The 20,118-nt window shown below is 38.1% G+C and overlaps 1 protein-coding gene across 1 annotated transcript in view; it reads right to left on the bottom strand.

Annotated features, from left to right (window-relative positions):
* Nucleotides 1-2,189: 2,189 nt before the first annotated feature.
* Nucleotides 2,190-20,118, bottom strand: part of BBS9 (Bardet-Biedl syndrome 9) — a 248,417-nt gene continuing 230,488 nt past the window's right edge. The window contains exons 22-23 of the mRNA XM_018571278.1: nt 7,308-7,530; nt 2,190-3,021 (exon numbers count right to left, since the gene is read on the bottom strand). Of these exons, the coding sequence (XP_018426780.1) occupies nt 2,978-3,021; nt 7,308-7,530 (267 nt within the window). The 3' untranslated portion in view covers nt 2,190-2,977. The remainder of the gene's footprint in view (nt 3,022-7,307; nt 7,531-20,118) is intronic.

Raw genomic sequence — 20,118 nt, 5'->3', positions numbered from 1 at the left:
CTCCTTTGCTAATACTCTATATGGTCATTTACTTAGAATCTAAAAAGAAGTAATCAATTACAGCAGAGAAATTGGACCAGGGGAATCTTTTAAGTTTTTGGGTGGTATTGTGTTAGGCCTTGACGACATTGAAGCATTCATTCAAATAACAAAGAAGCTGAGGCTAATTCCTTCATTGCAGTTCGCCATTATATCTATTTTGGATGTAATATTCAGGAATCTTCCAGAAATTCTTGTCCCATTTACTACAACAGATCCCTATTAGACTAAATTAGTTTTGGCTTGGAAGCTACACAGCAAAAATATTGGAGGGAGATGCTTTAAGCAATATGACCTCACAGGATTACTTAAAGGAGAACGATGGGGTCAGGGCTTTTCCCCATAGTTCTTCTAAGTGTCACGGGAGAACACAAATTAGCATTCTCATATGATCCAAAGCTCATTCACAGCTCGTGGTATACTGGGACGCCGCAGCCGGGACGGATGCCGACAATACTGTCTGGATCCACCCAGCTGCGGGATTGACAGCTGCCTCTGCCTATCCAGAGGCAGAGCCACCTGTGCCCGCCCCCTCTCCCGTCCGTTTCGTCAGTCAGCGCTGGAGGATCGGACAGGGGGAGACTCCCTGCAGGGATCCGTGAGTGACAGTCACGGCTCTCTGCAGGGATAGATCGAGAAGTGAGTGAGTGACGGTATGTGTTCGCTCACTTCCCGATCTACTGAGCAGACCGTGACAGTTTCATTGTCACAGGTCGGCTTAGATTATGAGGCTGAGTGAAAATCACTTGCCTCATAATTCTCCTTTAACCTTTTTTTTTCATAAATTGGTACATAATAACGAGTAGACTGACTCACACAAACAGGTATTCTGGGTTACACAGGGCTGCTACATATCCAATTAGCAAACATCTACTTTGTGAACTGGTAAACTTGTACAAAATCCACATGCCTTTCTTCAGTCAAAGTAGGAACCAGTTCTTTCATGGACCAGGAGTAGGGTCCCTGCACTTTTTTCATTACTGGGCACAAGCAATTTAGTGGACCCCTTTAATCAATTTACTACATGCTGGACAGATTAAGAATATCAGCCTGGAGAAGTAAATCTCAGCACTTAGTTGAGATTCATTCATCACTATTTGTGAATGGGTAAGGTTTTCTTCTAATAAAGTTTATTTTAAACAGCTGTGTGCATATGTTATATTAATTTACTACAGTTTATCTGAATGACTTATCATATAAACCCCACCTAATCATTTACAACCACCTGGGAAGTGAACAGTGCTCTGATTGAGGGCCCCATCTTTTTTGAGCTCCCTTATAAAGCACCCACCAGGTACTTGGGCACATATGGGCAAATATCAGCGAGGCAATACGAACACAAATTTCTGGTGTTCTATGTTAGAACCTCTTGACGTGGAGGAGGTTTTCATTTTTTTTTGTTTCCATAAAGAAATTAAGTAAAATACAGATAGTTAATAAATAAACAACATTAATTTTTCAAAATTATTGGCATAATGTGCTGAGTATGACTGTGAAAAAATGCATGAAATGGTTGAATTTCTTGTCTAAAAACAGGTAAAACATTTTTATTACGTGTTTATAAAAAAGGTAGAATACAAAAAAAGTGTGAAATTCACAGGAAAAAAAAACATTTGTTTTTTTTCCCCTAAAGATGGGTAAAATATTCTAAAAAAGAAACAACAAAGCAATTGATGTCAATTTCGATTTCACCTTTTTATAAGAAACTTATAGGCCTGGTTCACACCTGGGCATTTTGTAGTGCGTTCGAACACTCTGCAAAACGCTCAAACACCGAAATCCCATTATTTCCTATGGGTATGGTTCACACCTGGGCGTATTACAGGCCGTATGAACGCGCTACAAAACGCCCTACGCCCAAAGAAGTACAGGCTTCTTTGGGGCGTTTTTGTCGCACGTTTCCATTGGGATACAGCCAAGTAGCCCTCGGAAGTGTGCGTTTGTTGCGCGTTTTTTACTAGCGAATCGCGTGACAAACGCGCATATTCGATACGCCTAGGTGTGAACCCAGCCATAATGTGTTCAACACTCCCGCAAAAAAGTAGCTAAACAAATGCTTATAATCATTGGAAATAAAAGAAAACCCATTTTTTTTCCTTTTTTATGGTATGAAACAATGTATATAAAGATTTCAAAACAGTCTATTAATAATTTATTTTAACTCAATTTTCACAGTCGTTTATAGTCACAATGCTACACATTATTAAAAATATATAAACATTTACCTATATCACAACTTGTAAATGAATTGCTTAGCATTTTACAATTGTTTGGGATAAGAAAATATTATGGCTCCCAGCAATTTTCACAATGCAACATGGTTCTAAGTCAGAAAGCAGCTGCTGACATATGGTGATTTCAATAAACTATTGATTATTGGGAAACAACAGATAAAAAAAAATACAATCTGGCTAATGGCAAAAGTGTACGGATGATTTGGGTTATTGCATTAAGTAGCCCAAGGGACAGAGTAAGTAGCCATCTGTGTACCACAGATGGTTTGCAAAATATGATTCAATTTCATACATAATCTATATAAAATTGCTGTGTATTTTTTATTTTAAAACTACAAAATGATTTAGCTGCATACAAAAACAAGTTCAGTGATTGCTCTATAAACTTGGGATTGTAGCTAACATGACCTGAAAACATATAAAACATATTTTATGATACCAGTTTTAAATCACAGTTGTCCATCTTCTGCCCATAACTACCAAGGCAGCATCTTGAATGGTTCAATAATCTCCATTTTGTAGCAGTCCACCTAGGTGATGTCAGAAGCGATTGTGAGCGCCGTCTTCTTCATTCTCATCTTGCGTCCCCACATTTTCTCCTAGTGATGCCAGTGTATAATGATAGGACATGAGATAGTCACATTGCAATTTTGAGCTGGCTTTAACTGAAAACAAGGCTAATAATATATCACAAAGGAATGGAACTATGCATTCCCAACTGCTACTGGTGGGGGGCTGGATGGGAGTCCTAAAAAAAAGAAAAGAAAAGACAATATAATAAAAATATATAATGTAAACTTAACAGGAATAGAACAGTACTCATTACAACCCTTAAGAACAAATGGGTTCGAGAACGCATATACAACACTGACTTTGATGCATATGTAAAAACAAAAGTATTACCGACAATAAGTTTTAGGAAAGTAAATGTAAAAAATAATTGGTAGATTTCTATGTAAAAAAATGCCTGTCAAATGAGAGAATGATGGTAAGATACTCAAAGCTGCTTATTTTGAGCCGCCCCTATAAAAAAAGTAGCGCAGATGCATGTATTAAGGGCTTACGGTACTAATTTAAAAAACCTTAAAGCAACTCTACTACAAATAAATACAAGTATTCCATAAAACTACAATAAAGTGTGTCTAAAGTCACAATCTGTTTTATCATTTCAGATAGAGTATGGTTAAAATGGTTAAAACTAGAGGTGAACTGAAATGAAAATGTAAAAACCGAAACAAAACTGAAACGAAACCAAACTGAAAACCGAAAATGTTTATTTCCTAATTTTTTCAAAATGTTTAAAATATTTTATTTTTGTTTATTTTTTTATAAACTTTTAATTTTTTTATATTTTATTTTTATTAAATATTTTTATTTTTTACTTTACTTTTAGAGGCTTCGGGGGAACTATTAGAGGTCTAAACAGACAACAGATATTTCCCTTTTAAAATAGAAAAAGAGATTGAGGACACAGAGTCCTTAATCTCGTTTTCTGCCGTCTCAGTTATAAATGAACAGGAATCACCTATAGTGAGTGTTCCTGTTCATTCATAACTTGTGCAAAGAGTATGGTTACTGTAACTACAATCATGAATCAACAGGAGGTGATGTAGATCACTTCCCATTCATTCATAATTGACGATATAGTAACCATACTCTGTCCTCAATTATTTACAAACACTCAGCGATCACTGATCACAGAGTGTTTGTACCTCATTCTGCTTCCTGACAGCTGTCACAGGAGGCTGAGCGAGAAGTGTCGGGAGGAGAGCTCGATCTGACAGCTGACTCCTCCATCGCACCGCCTCCTGTGGCTGCCACCGCCCCACACACCGCTCTCCTCTGATCTGTGACAGGAGGCTGAGCAGTGCCATTTTCAGCCGATATGTTTTGGCAGCCGATATATATCGGTGCATCCCTAGTTAAAACCCCTACCAAGCTTCTTTTTCTGTAATGCGTGTCCCATTGGAGAGATTTTGCTGTACTTCCTGCCCTGTTGACACAAATGAAGTGCAAGCAAATCTCTCAAAAGTGAGGGAAATCCCCTTACTTGTCACCAGATCAGGTGGCCCCACTGAAAGATTTTACCTCTATTCCGATTGCAGTGGCAACTCAAAAGTTTTTTCATTCACTTTTGAGAAAGGGTCAATCTTCCCAGCAATACAAATCTGACAGAAGTTTTAATTTTTCTATTTAAAAAATGAAACAAACATTTTTTTGGACTTTAGATGCACTTATTAATACTTACCAGTCACATTGCCAGTGACTTTAATCTTCATTCCCTGGCAAAGCTACACCCACCACTGGAATCTTCAGCTTTTTACACTTCCAGGTGTGTTGGATGCCTGTGTCTTCCCGCTGGGTGCTGTGGTTCCAGCCGCTGCATCACTAGTGTGTCTCTACAAACAGAGGAGACATGCAGGCATCCAAAACCTGGACATGTTTGATACTGAAGAGTCCAGTGGTTGTAGCTCTGAAAGACAGCAAAGACTGGAATCACTAGAGACTGGACGGGTAAGTATTATTAATGTAGTTTTACGAGATTGGGTTTTTTTAAGCGACAGAATCACTTTCAGCTTAATATGTAGTTGAGAAGTAAATCAAAGTAAATTTGTTTCAAACAAATAATGCCAAATAGACAATTAAAGTGACTCCTTTACTAAGTAACTGAAAAGATTTGATTTGGAGACTTAGCATTGTTGATATATTTTGGATTGCTAGCCATGCAGATATCCAAGCTACTGTATATCAGAGATGCTCTATCTGTATAGACAGAAAGAAATCTTTTTTTTGTTTTACTTTACTGCAGTTTAACAATAGTTTAGTGTGGCAGCTGCCCTAGTTTTCTTTTTAGGATTTTTTTGCATTTCGCCAGTTGAAATTCATAATTTTTTCTGTGCTTCCTTTTTCTTTTTTGCTTGCTTTTATTGGTAGCTAACATTATATAACACTGCTAAAAATTATAGTCAGAAGTTTTATCAAAAACTGTATTTCCTTTAATATAAGTCCCTTTAGATTGTAAGCTCTCACAGACAGGCCCTTCTTACCATCTTGTCTTGAATTGTATTGTAATGTCTTCCTTACATTGTAAAGTGCTGCGCAAACTGTTGGCGCTATAAAAATCCTGTATAATAATAATAAGTCTATAAAATGTACAGCTATCAAGGGAAGGAATTAAATAAGTATCCTGAAAAAATATCTTTTATGAGAATAGCTGAAGCTTCTTCTTATAAAGACCCTGAATGTCTACATTATGAGCTGTCAATGTGTAAACAGCAGAGAAAAGGTTTTACAATCCCAGGAGGATGTTGACTCTTATCACAGTCATTACTCTCCAAACATAGTCTCCAAACATGGTTTGCGAGTATTATTTACAAGTCTTTGACATTTCAAGCCTATGGGAAGCAGCCAGAGATTGACCCATTCAGGTCCAGCAAAATGTGGAATGTGTTTGAAAGCCCTCACTGCATGCAGTATTATATACCCCGGAGAACAAAATATTCTTTCATCAGGGCCTAATCATGACAGATACAAAAATGAACGCAAAGCTAATAAATAAAAGCATGATACTGAATTTGCATATCAAATGAGAATTAATACATTTTTCACATTGAGAGTATAACTACAAATTAAGAACATTTCTAGCAAATGTAATTGTTCAAATATCCCTTTTACCCATATAGGCCCTTAAGGTCCCTGTCACATGGGCAACATCCATTCCATCTCAGCAGGGGATCCTAGATGGAGTCGGATCAAAACGGAGTGGGGGGGGGGGGGGCAAGGGGGGGCATGTGCTACCAGGCAGTGGCCCCACCACAGCTGCAGACTACAGGTGCTGTTTTACAATGCCAGCAGAACTCAAGTAGTTAAAAAAAACTGAGATAAATTTAAATACAGGAATATGGTTTTGCATATATTTACCCCATTTTACAGGCAGGTTTTCTATTTTGAAATCATTCTTCCTAAACCATCTATGATTCTAGCAGCCTATAGTAAAAACATAGTTTTGGGAGTTCTGCTCCACTTTACAGAATGGAAAGAAGTGTTGACACACTGTCTTCACAATGCTTAAAAAGTTTCCACAGAAACAGTTTGTACAAAGCAGAGAGGATGGGAAAAGAAGAGGAGGGACAGGGAAGGAGGGGGCGCATGCCAATCTGACTCTGGTACTCCGTTTATTTTCTTCTAGATTACAGTAAAATCTCTTAACATGGCTTCACTGACTCTAGTACAATAATAATTAAATACGAATATAGTTGGTCAAGTAGGAGTTTAATACACAAGGCTGGATTTTTAATATAACTTCAGTTACAGTAGTGAGTGAGTAAAACTAGCGTTTTTTTATACTGGGGACATCAACAATCATTTATTTAGCTAAACTAAGTCAAACAATGATACCAACTTACTGGTAACAAATCAGACTAAAACCCTGCTTATCCATAGTGAGCATTCTTCACTGTCAAAATGTGTACACTGTTCACCCATATTATTATTATACAGAATGTATATAGTGCTAACAGTTTGTGCAGCATTTTACAATATAAGACATACATTACAGTTACAATATAAGTCAAGATGGTAAGGAGGGCCCTGCACCTGAGGGATTACAATTTTAAAGGGAGGGGCAAGTGAAACATGAGGAGGTAGCTGTGTGGGGATGAATTGTTTGAGAAAACAATTGCTTGATACAAAGCTCACAACTAAAATTGTAACTGGTAACTTGTGGTAAGTGATATATGTCAGAACATGACATCATATTGGATGCGACTAGGTCTTAAATGGACACTTTGTAAAAGTACTTAGTTACAAAATATCTCTATACATTACACCTAATAGTAAAGGGTATAGCTAAAGTAGTAGTTTTGAAATAAATAAATAAAAAGAGCCAGCTGGCGGTCTATCTATATTAAACATTTAACACTGAATTTCATTAATCTGGTTTTGATTTGTATTTAAGTACATTTCACTGATCATTCCAGAAACGAACATACATTTTATAAATAATCACAATCACATGTATTAATCATATTTTACCTGGCATTACAATGTCTTGCTGAGATCCAGAGTCGGCACTTAAAGTCAACCTGCCACCTTTGGCCAGCCTGTCACATAGCAAGGTAATGTGTTTCTTCAGCCTAGTTGTATCTTTTGGAATCGTGAGTTGACTTGTGAGGTTAAGAGCCTGTTCTTTAGAGCTTTTGGACAGACATGTTCTTAACATATGAGACAGTGCTGCATCTACAGTCTCTTCCCAACCCTACAGGAAATGGGAGAAAAAAAAGACAATCATGTAATTATCAATAGAAAATTCAAAAGCAAATTATTTTTTAAATATCCAGCAATATCAAACAATTACATATTTATAAAAGGAAACCATCTTTATTCCCAGTCCACATAAATAATACCAACAGTACAATGTCTTGACTCAGTAGCAAAAAGGGCTATGCATTTAATAACAAAAGCATAAATATACCTAACTAAGGAGCCTGTGGTGACTGAGCCTGTAGACTACTGCTACAAAACTCACATATGCAGGAAACCAACTGCAGGAAAATGGTTAATTAATAATTGAATTAAAAAAAATGATTTTTGTCTTACCTGTAAAATATATTTCTTGGAGTACATCACAGGATACTGTTATGCAGCTGCCTTCAGGTAAGGGAAAATGGCAAATCAATTAAAAGATGCAGGGCAGCCCTGCATAACTCCTCCCCCTCCCAGCCTGCCTCAGGTTTGCAGCAAGCAGTACAGGGTAGATCACAGAAAACAGAGGGGAAAGTACTGTGTCCAGTGATGTACTCCAAGAAGGGATTATTTTACAGGTAAGTAAACAATCCTGTTTTCTTAATAGTACATCACAGGACACGGGTAGTACAATTCTTTAACCAGTGGGACATTCAAAAGCAGTCCAACAGATGGGCAAGTAATACAGCAAACAATATCTAAGAGACCCAATGAACAACAACCCTAACAGGGAACAGAAAAATGGAAAACAGAGGCATTTGCAAAGGTAATGACTATCTTCTGGGCAAAACTGGTATCTGCAGAGGCTGGAAAATCCATCTGGCAAAACTTGACAAAAGTGTGTACAGAGGACCAGCTGGCAGCCTTACATATTTGGGAAACTGAAACCTAAAGCTGAAAAGTCCAAAAAGCACCAACATTTCTAGTGGGATGTGCAGTAACTGGAAATGGAGGCACTTTTACCTTCAGCTTGAAGGCCTAAAAGATGGTCTGATGAATCCACCCAGCATCAGTGGAACGGAAAGGCAGTAGCCTCATGGGGACAATCAGGGATGACAGAGCCAGGCTTGCAAATGGAAGCTGTCACAGAGAAGTAACTGAGGTAAACCACTTGAACCATGTTAAAAAAATGGAGGGATTGTTTCAGTGCAGGACGCAAGGATTGTAAAGCTATGTTAAACTGGAGTTAAGTTGGAGAGCAGAGATCACCTTACGGAGAAAGGAGACCTTAGGCATCACCACATATTTATCCTTATGAATGAGTAGAAAAGACTCCTTCCACATCAAGACCGCTATATCAGAAACATTCCTAGCAGAAGTTATGCCATTGTTGCAAGTAAGGGCAGACTGATATCTTTAGCAGTTCAATAGATGGCTTCTGAAGGGAGCAGATGCCAATGGTTTTGTAAACATCCAGGAGAGGCAACTTGCTGAAGAGCCTTGAGATGAAAGCATTCTTGGCCTGACCTATCCAGAGAGGCAGCATGCAGTGGCACATGTAGGAAAGAGAGATGGTGGCAGGGAAGGGAGATACCACCTTATGGTGAAGCTCTGTCTGCAATCATGGTTGTCCATCCAAGACAATTGCAGGAAGCCACCCGCTGAAACCAAAGTGGCGCTGGCCTGTAAGGGGGACACTGTGGCTGACTATTGGGGTGGCTTGTCATATGTAACCCTTCAATGAAAGAATCTCATAGCCTGCCCATAAGGAAAGTAGGTTGTTGTATTTGATGCTGCAACTTGGGGGATGACCAGTATCTACTTTAACCAGCCTGTCACCCAGCCAGCAACTTGATTGAAGTAAGACCAAAGGAACTAGGATTTCCAAGAATACATTTCTGTCCCAACTCCTAAATTCAATCTAGCAGGGGCGGCTCCCTTGGCTGTCTTTTGTTTGTTAGCTGTACCTAGTGTCCTCTTGCTGTAGGTGGCCCTATACTCAGTAGCTGATGATCTAAAGCAGAGACTGTGTTCCCCAATGAATGAAAGAGAAATTAGTGTTTTAAGTGCTCTACTGAAAAAATAAGTTATGAAATGAGAAGACACGAAATACATTTACCAAGTACTTAAAATCCATATGACCATAAGAACGCAAGGATGGCTTATGCCATCAATGTCAATTCAGGGAAACTACAACGAGGTCCCCTTCCTATGGCTTTCCAACATATGGGTGAGTGTTACGAAGTGCAATGCAGCAGAAATGGACCACCTACATTAAGCATTATTTTAGGTTCTATTCCAAAAATACATAAGGTTTTATTAATATAATGTAAGTAGCAGTATAAACATCACCATATACAGTTTAATTACAAGCAAAAAAGAGTCCCCTCACACAGACCAAACTATAAAAACCTGCTATTTCATATGATGTCAGATTTCTCAAGGCAAACACAGGCATTTTTTTCTTCATATGGTAAAGCAGTAAATTCATTTTTATGGAGTAAAAATATACCCATGTAATTATACCTGAAGTGTAAACATTTTGAAATATGTATTGCATTTGCCTATGATGATCTACTTCACAGCTAAGGAACTTTATTCACCCTCACTGCTCTGGAAAAATGAAGTCTATGAAACACTATTCACCAGTTAATATTTGGAGTAGTTTAAAAGTTGAGTAAAGCAAATGTATTGCTATTCTACAGGCCAGATGTGAGAAAGCTGGAAGAAAGGAGGTCTCCATAGCCTATAGAATTTCAGTGGCTTCCTTTCATTATTCTTTTTTATCTGCCTAAGAAATGAGAGTTAAAATGTAACTGATTGTTATGAACAACATAGATACTTTTCTTCTACTTGACATTATAACTTAAAAGTTTACTAAACTCATGAGTTGAAGCCTTAAAATGCATTAATGTACCTTAACTATTAATAAAATATAGCTTATTTGTGTATCACTCAGCTGTACATCCTCAAATCATCTCTGAATTGGTGCTGACACTGTCCTTCCTTCTGGAGGGTGGATACTTTTGTCCCCCATGGTCCCTGTGTGCGTTGTAAAGTTGCCAATGATCCAAATTTACTCTGGTAATAAACTACAATCTCACTAAAAATTAGCAAATGAAACATGAGTTTATAGTCCATCACGAGAGCGTACTTGGAGCTGTTAAGGAACTCAAATGCATTTTTAAGGTTTAACTCCTGAGTTTAGTGTCACCTTAAGCCTCATTGGATCCAAGGAAAGCCTAGCACTTTTCAGCATATACTGTACATGACATGTATCCATAAAATTTAGGTCCACAGAATATAGTGTCTTTGCACTTTCAAATAATAAACAAGTGTACATGGGGCAAGAAGAGATCAACAGACATTGGGCTATTTTTGTTCATGTTTCACAAACTGTCTATATTGCCTCACAATAGCCAAACGGATTAAAATCTGCACAAGCAAATGATGCACTCGTAGACTATAATTCAGACTCAAAGTGCTATCTATTGGACAATAAAGTTATTTTTAAGTGATTCGCAGTTTTGAGATATGAGTGACACAAGGAATGTAATAAATCTGGAATCTCCTAACCCATCTCTTTGTGGAAGCTACAATGCTGTTTCAAGCTATGAAAAAACATACTCAGTTAAAGATGTATCTTTACAATATTTAAATTATCTTCTAAATGAACTCCTCCCCACCTGCAATAAGCTTATTATAGTTTCCCAGCAACATAATCCATGTTGGAGATATATTAATAAACATCTTTCTCATTGAGAGCCAGCAGCTGACACTTTATGTTCAGGAGTGGTCCCCAATCATGTAATCACTATGTTAGCTCTGGCATAGTGAACACAAGCAGGCTGGAGGCTTCACTAACAAAAAGGGAAGCCTTCAGCCTGCAGATAAACACTGCCACCTTCAGGCTGCAGTGTTGATCTGCGGTGCCATCTATTTAATAATGTTATTGTCGGACACAGTTGCAGTATTAAAAATAATGATAATACATTACATATATAAATATAGGTATATTTGTAAATAATAACACATTTGTCAGCCTAATAAAACAGTGTACCAAATATAAGCCTTATATGTCCTTAATATAAAAAAAGATATGTAAATTAGTCATGGAGTTATTGTTAACGTAAACATGTTGATCCTTCAAAATTTGGCCTACGCAATTAGGCCTCAATGACCCCTGATCGCAAAAAGGGTTAACATATAATGGGGTCAACTGACCTGAAAACTTGCGCAATGCTTTCTTTTTACTACCCAGACCTTATACCAGATTTTCTATGGACTGTATTTTCCGTTCAAGCAACATAAAAGTAACCGTACAAAAATGTGGTCTTAACCTCAGAATTATAAAATAACACTTATTTGATGAAAAGAAAAAAATGATTCTCAAATATTTTTCTTTGTGCATGTAGCAGGCCAGAATCTCCCAAGCACATAAATGTTCATGCAGTGTTTAATGATTTAGTCAGACTCTGTTATACAAGGTCAAAGCAGCTGCTTTAAGTAATGACAAAAATATTTTTCATTTCTAATTGGGTTATAAAGACATTTTATTTTGCAAATAATGAAACGGAGCCATCATTGCTGGCCTACATATTTATTATATGCGGCAGGACAAAGAGACAAGAAGAAACTAATATTATTTTATAGAAAAGAATACAATCTAAAAAACACAATTTAGCAAAATGGATAGCTTATGTTTAAATATACAGACGTGGACAAATTTGTCAGTACTTTTAATTTTCCCTGAAATAACTTGAAACTGACAAAAGTAATTGGCTTCCATCATTGTTTATTCCATATTTAATAAAAATCAGACTTTGCTTTTGCTTCCCAACAGAATATTTTGAATATTACAACAAATTAAAGTGGCATGGACAAAAATGAAGGAACCCTTAACCTAATATTTTGTAGCACAACCTTTAGATGCAATCTTTGCAAACAAGCGATTTCTGCATCTTTTAAGGAAATGTCTGCACCTGCCAACAGGTAGATTTGCCTGCCCTTTTTCAGCAAACTGCTTTAGCTGTCTGAGGTTTGAAGGTAGCATTCTATAGACTGCACGTTTCAGCTCTTTCCATACATGCTAGATTGGATCAGAGTTTATAAAAGGCTACTTCTAAATAATCCCATGTTTTGTTCTCAGACATTTTTGGATGCTTTTAGCTGTGCGTTTTAAGTCATTATCCTGTTGTAGGGCCCATGACCTGAGACTGAGACACAGTTTTCTGGCACTGGGCAGTACATTTCACTACAAAAGTCATCCATAGTCTTAAGACTTTTAATTGTGCCCTGCACATATTCAAGGCACCCTGTGCAAGACACTGCAGAGCATATGGTGAAAACCTTGTCGCACTCTTACCGGAAATCCCAACAGTAGGGAAGGGTGCTAGCAATGACTGCGAATGGCGCCGCTGATCACATGAATTGTTGAGAAGGATGTCACCAGCACTCCGAAAAATCCTTTTAGGTTTACCAAAAGTTCATTTATTGAACAGTTGTAAAAAAAAAAAACAAGCACTTTCCAGACCGTGCAGTTCATCAGGCTTAACATTGATGAACAGCCGCAAAACATAACCAAAACTATAGGCCGGTCAGTCTAACATCGGTAGTTTGTAAAATGTTAGAGGGAATAATTAAGGATTATCTGGTAGAATTTGTTCAGGAAAACGGGATAGTTAATGACAATCAGCACGGGTTCAGGAAAGATCGTTCCTGCCTAACTAACTTTTTATGAGGGGGTAAGTAGAGATATGGATGGAGGTAAGCCGGTAGATGTGGTATATCTGGATTTCGCAAAGGCTTTTGATACGGTACCACACAAACACTTACTTCACAAGCTGGTATAGGTTGGACTTGATGGACTAATGTCTTTATTCAACCTCAAATACTATGTAACTATGTAACTCCTCTATGTTTTACAGTAGGTACAGTGTTCTTTTCTTTGAAAGCTTCCTTTTTTTCATCTGTAAACATGGAGCTGATGTGACTTGCCAAAACACTCCAGTTTAAACTTACCTGTCCAAAGGATATTCTCCAAGAAGCATTGTGGTGAATATGATTTCCAGCAATTCTAGTCTAGTTTTTTTTATATTTTTCTTTCAGCACCTGGGTCTTCTGACTTTCCGCCCACTGTCGCTCAAAAAGTGATCAGACAGTGATCTTTTCAAATGCAGTACTAGGGATGATCTTCAACTGCAGATTAGGGATGCAGTACTTAGAGATGGCCTTAGGGCTGATTCACACCAAATGCTTTGGGGCTGTGCTAGCTGTTTTTCCAAAGCAGCTCCAACACAATACAAGACAGTTTGCCGTGTCACAGACGAGTACAGTTCATACCATCACACTGTGGAGGTGTGAGCAGAAAAAAAAGTATTGCATGCAGTACAATAAAGTTTCAGCAAACAAATTTAAACAGTGCAATGTGCTGGTATCATCGCAATAGCACTGTGACTTTATACGTGGGAATCCAGCCTTATATGTTCTACCTTTGAGATGCTGGTCTTTAATTTTCTTCCTGATCTCCTCAGACAACTTTCTCCTTTGTTTTCACTGGTCCATGTTCAGTGTAGTGCACAGGATGATACTAAACAGTAAGGATGGGCTTGGGCGTGTTCGTAGCTCCACGTGCCGAGCCCGCCAGGAAGCTTACAGAGCGCAGTGCCTATCACAGGTACTGAGACATTTTCCCGGCCTGCAGACACAGAGATCGGGAAATGTCTCAGTGCCTGTGATTGGCGCTGTCAGCTTCCTGGCGGGCTCGGCACGTGGAGCTGCGAACACGCCCGAGCCCATCCGTACTAAACAGCAGAGTGATTACATTCCTGCATTTGGATAGGCTGACTGAATCATTGCAAGATTTAAGACAGTAAATTTTGAAATATGACTATGAGCCAAATATTTATAAAATCTACACAACAGAAAGTAATAAGAAATCCCCACATAGTGATGGTAAATCCGCTTTTAGACAGTGGTTACAGAAACAAGTGACCTGACAAGTCCCTCTGCTAATAACTTAATTTTGGATTTCACATCACTTTTTCTTAAGAAACAATGGTCAGCAGGAAAAAAAAAAAAAAAGAGAGGATGAATTTCCCAAATGGGGACACAGCAAGGAATAACATTTGACAGGGTCTCTAACCTTTCCCTTGCTCTGTCTAAAACTAAAAAATATATATATTCTTGCTGCGGATACACTTTAATGTAACCATCTATAAGCAAACAATTATAGTTGTTAAAGATTATTTATAGTTTTGTTCTAATTTCATTTTTTTACATTTTCAGGAAAGGTTTTTAATAAAGAATTTGGGGTAGCAATGTGAATTTAGGATTTGCCAGTGCCCACATTTGTTAAAGGTTTCAGCAAAAACTTAAAAAACGGCTTCTGTGTTACTTTAATTTTCAATTTGAAAAAAAAAAAGACAATGCTAGTTTAGCTGCTGTTAAAATTAAGATGAAACATACCAGAAATGTGGACAGAAGAACAATGTGCCAAAAGGAAACAAAGAAAGAAAGCATATGATTCTATAAACTAAGGCCATGCATCAAGTGTCCAAAGCCAGGCGTTAACTATAAACTCTAGCTTAAAAACTATGCCAGATGGATTAATTTAACTGCCTCATTTTACAAGACACATAGAAAAAGAGTACAGCTTTCACATCAGTAATGGAGGGGCCTGCTATACATTTCCAGAAATCCATTGCAGGCCCCCATTGGCACTTGCAGGGGTAAATCACACCTTTTTTGTGGGTGACCTGCTAAAATTCATTTAGTGGAGACCATAAAATGGTAAAGAAAAATGAAAAGAAAGGTTATCTGGTTTCACATTGACTGTAAAACTCTGTGTGCACTGTCATAACAATAATAAGGTGAAGAAATGTACATGCCAAACCGCTAGTAAGGAACCAGTAAATTCCTCTGGAGGCATTCTGAGTGACATCATAAGCCACATGAGAAGAAGCCTGGAGTGGTCGCAGCAAGCCATAAGTAACTATTTACAACCATTTATGACATTTCTTATAGACTTTGGGAATATTAGGTATACTTTTTGCTTTTGTATTTTATGTCATTAACATAATCTTGTTTGCAGGCCAGCGGCAGGTACAAAGTGGCGCTGCGCACACTGAAGGCTTATAAGTTCCATGAAAGGAACTCTGTATTTGAAGTTGCAAATTACGTCTTAACTGTATCCAACTAACTCATTGCAGTTTTTAAGATTTGTTTTATGCAACAATCACATATGCTTTGATGAACTGGAATGCAAAAGCTGACACTAAAGCACTGGCTGTCAAACTGGGGGGCACTGTAGGGTGCTGGGCTTGTGTAAGTAGGGATATAACTAGGGCAGTATCCAACAGTGTCACATCACTTAGTAGGGAGGTAAAACGCTGTGTACAGCCAGCTGGAAGTGTGGAGTCAAGACATTTCTGTCTGGTCACTGCAGAAGAGAGCAGAAGAAAGACTGATGTGTGGCTGGCCAGAGAGCATTGATTTAAGTGTTTGTCTTTTGTGCTCCTGCTGCAGACTGCAGGAGTGACTGAAGGAGTTTTGGAAACACAGCATTACATTCAAGGTTCCCAGAAATAGAATATCATTAGCACCCCTTCCCCTACTTGGCACAGATACACTGTTCCTATCAGCCACTGACATTTCTTGACAGCCACTTGACATCACCGACAAAAGAAAAGTGGTTAACCTTGGCAACAAAACTACTTTTCCGTTGCTTAAGTTTCTTTATTTATTAGCTTTTAATATTTATTTTCTCTTTTCTGCATACATTCTTTTTGTACACAGTCTTATCTTCTATAATCTGTCCACAGTCTCTACATTCCCTGTACCACATCAGCAGTCTCTGACCATGTGCTAGTTTTGGTTTTTATTTTTGTTTTTTTCTATGCTCTTTTCTTTATATATTTTTCATGTCCATAGTCTCTTATCTCCTGTAGGGTATTGGCTGTCAATGGTTATGTCCTGTATTATATCTGCAGCCTCTGGCTATCTCCTGTAGCATGTCCGCAGTCTCTAAGCATGTTTTGAAGTGTGTCAAGGTGGTGCTTTTTTAAGGGGTGGCATGACAGAAAAGTTTTAAAAGTCACTGAAAAAGTAAACATATTGCTAGTAGTCCAAGACCAAACACAATAGAGTCCTAAAAAAATATAATAATGGTGCATGCTTATATGTGGCATTAGCAATCAACTATCTATTTCTAAGGCAGGTCTGAAAATAGAGGCAACTGGTTGTGATTAAATTACATTTTCCTACCTTATATTATTATAAATAAATGATTTCTGGCTTGTTGTAAATGTACAACATACCTTGCTATACCTTCTATTAAAGTTAACAAAGTTCTAATATGTAAAGCGAAAATCTGGGTTTTCCACAATTCTGGTGGTGGGGATAGTCCTTACTGCTGCAGTGAACAGCACTCATGTAAATGCTTTGGCCTCCTCATTGGCCTAGCTCTACACAGGCTATCTCCTCTTCAATCCATCATGAATGCTGCTGCTAGACTCATCTACCTAACCAACTGCTCAGTGCCTGCAACCCCCATCTGCCAATTCCAATCTTGGCATTCAGAAAATATATAATGTTGGGGGGTTTTACGTCATTTTCAGGCCTAAAATGTGGAATATAACATGGGTGCAAAAAATGAAAAAAGGGCCTCAGTCATGAAGGGGTTAAACCTTGTCTCAAAGTACCAGCCTAACCATCCTCTCTGGTCTTCCAAAGACCTCCTGCTTTCCAGCTCCCTCTTCAACTCCTCCCATGCTCGCCTCCAGGACTTCTCTAGAGTCTCACCCATCCACTGGAACTTTTTACCCAAACCTGTCCATCTATCAGCCACTCTGGCTGCCTTTAGGCTATCCCTAAAGACTCATCTCTTCAGAAACGGCTATCTCACCTCAAACTAACAACTGAACTATCACGTTCTCAAACAATTCCTCCCCACACAGCTACCTCCTCATGTATCACTTACCCCTCCCTTTTAGATTGTAAGCCCTCATGGGCAGGGCCCTCCTTATCATCTTGCCTTGAATTGTATTGTAATGTCTTCCTTATGTTGTAAAGGGCTGTGCAAACCGTTGGTGCTGCATAAATCCTGTATAATAATATTAATATTACTACTAATAATAATAATGCATGTGAGTGCTGTCCAATGCAATAATTCTCTGAGCATGCAGGCTCAAGAAAAATGGGTTGAATAACAAAATAACAAAAACCTTGGCATGTATATCATCAAAGTTGACAGGACCAAAGTAATAAAGGATAATCTAAAGATAATATTGGGGATATGTCTGACATTTTACCTCAAACTCTTTATTGATTTCTAAGAAAAAGTACAGGGGAATCACAATTACATACAGAGTTCCATGGGTGCAAGAAAGCAAAACTTGCTTTTTTTATGGCAGTATTAAAAAATGCCACTAAGCCGCAGTTTGAAATGGAGAGGTAATTTTTAACATTAAAACAGGAAATGGATTGGGTAGAAACTATTTGTGCAAAATTAATTATTTGACAAAGGAAACCAGTACTCACAGAAATACCTACATTGCAATGGCTAACCCCTCCTTCTGAAAATGTTAACTGCCTGGCTGCCATGCTCATCCACAAACTTTAGTTTTTTTTAGTCACTGGAACATGCATACAGATACACAGGTTTAATCACTAGAGGGTGAAGAGTTTGGAGAAGGCAGGATAAGTGAACAATCTAGAACAAGATAGCTGAACTGGAAAGTGAGCTGAATTGGATAATTTTTCCCAAATCGGCTATGTTGGCCTAGATTGTTCACTTCTCCTGCCTTCTCCAAACTCTTCACCCTTTAGTGAATAACCCTTTGTAGTTTTCATACACTTTAATAGGCTTTTAATCATGACCGGTTGTATTCAATAATAAAACATTGGAAAAAGTTTTGTCTTTAGATTCTGTATACTTCAAATGTAAAGAAACCTAGCTACTTTACTGTCAGCATCTCACCACTCAAATCTGTCATCAAGCTTTTATTTCAGGGGTGACTCTGAGAATTTTACATATGAAAGACCTGGATTGGTAACAGTTTAGGATTTGTAGATCTAACGTCGAATGCAGTAGTTGTTTGTCTCCTTAAGCCCAAGTAGCCAGGTGTTAACAGTCATTTGGTGCATTGAATATCCTGCTGAAATATTATCTTAATAATGCTTAGCAAGGAAATTGGTGCGTTTTCATAGTTAGCCAAAATTAAATAATGACATTCAGAACTGCCAACATAGTACATTTAATGGATATACACTGCTACATTTCTAGATCCACGCACTTGGGTTATGTCTACCTGGCTGGTGCTCCTGGTCTTAGATCTACAACAGCCATTATTGTGTTTTCGCAAAGTTTTACCATTTTTTTTCAGGTTTTTTTTATTTTAAAGCAGGGTACCTGCCACCCTGGACATGCACTTAGGGAGAGAAGAAGAGAATGCTGTGAATACCAAAGATTCGGCAGAACATGAAAAAGTATAAGCATTACAGCAGGTATGCTTAGCACTTAACCATGAGCCTAGAGTGTTTATTACATTTTTTAAGTTGTGACATTCTTTGTTGATAAGCTGACCCTTTAATGTGCATATTTACCAATTAGTTAAGCTGCTAGTTCCACTGAGCAAGCACAAGGTTTCCTCAACTTTGCAGACCAAGGATGTCCAAAAGCCCTCCAAATACCAAGCATAAACTGGAGCCATACTCTGAAGAAGAACAATTCATCTATGTAACCAATTGCAAACATTAAAAAAAGGAACAGCCACAGAGTTAGGCACAATACAATCCTCATTATATTTATTAATATTATTATTATTATTATAAATGATTTATATAGCGCCAACAATTTGTGAAGCTTTACAATATAAGGAAGAGATTACAGTTACAATACAATTCAAAACAAGATGGTTAGGAGAGCCATACCTGTGAGAGCTTACAATCTAAAAGGGAGTGGCAAGTGAAACAAAAGGCGGTAGCTGTGTGGGAAAGTAATAGTTCAGTGCTTAGGTAGAGGTGGGATAGACTTTATTAAAGAGAGGAGTATATAGGGATTGCCTAAAGGCAGACAGAATAGGAGATAGCTGGACAGGTAGGGGTAGAGAGTTTCCAGAGGATAGGAGAGACTCTGGAGAAGTCCTGAAAGAGACCATGGGAGGAGTTGATGAGGGAGCTAGAGAGCAGGGGGTCTTGGAAGGAAAAGAGAGAACAGTTAGGATGATACTTTGAGACCAGGTTGGAGATGCTGTATAGCTGGGGGCAGAATTATGGATTGATTTGTAAGTGCTTGTTAATGTTCTGAGTTTTATTCTTTGGGCGATTGGAAGCCAGTGGAGGAATCGGCAGAGAGCGGTTGCATACACTGAGCGGTTCATATGAGGCTCTTCCTAATGTTATCCAATCCAAATTCAGATTATAGATGTAAGGCCTGCAAAAATGAATTCAGATGCTGCAGTGGTTTACTGAACTTTGCAGCTCTGAGCATTGCACTTTAAAAGCAACCCAAGTGTAATGCTCTTGAATAAGCTTTCCTGGGCCAGATAACAAAATCCCTTCACTATGGAAGTCCTATCCAAACATGGGGAAGGTTCACAGAGAAAGCATGTTTACAATTTTCTTTCCATTAAAAATGAAACATGAATGTATGAAACATTTG

The sequence above is a fragment of the Nanorana parkeri genome, unplaced genomic scaffold (assembly GCF_000935625.1).
Source record: "Nanorana parkeri isolate BGI_ZX_2015 unplaced genomic scaffold, ASM93562v1 scaffold41, whole genome shotgun sequence".
Taxonomy (NCBI): domain Eukaryota; kingdom Metazoa; phylum Chordata; class Amphibia; order Anura; family Dicroglossidae; genus Nanorana; species Nanorana parkeri.
The sequence above is the reverse complement of the archived record's forward strand: the minus strand, read 5'-3'. Positions and strand labels throughout refer to the sequence as shown.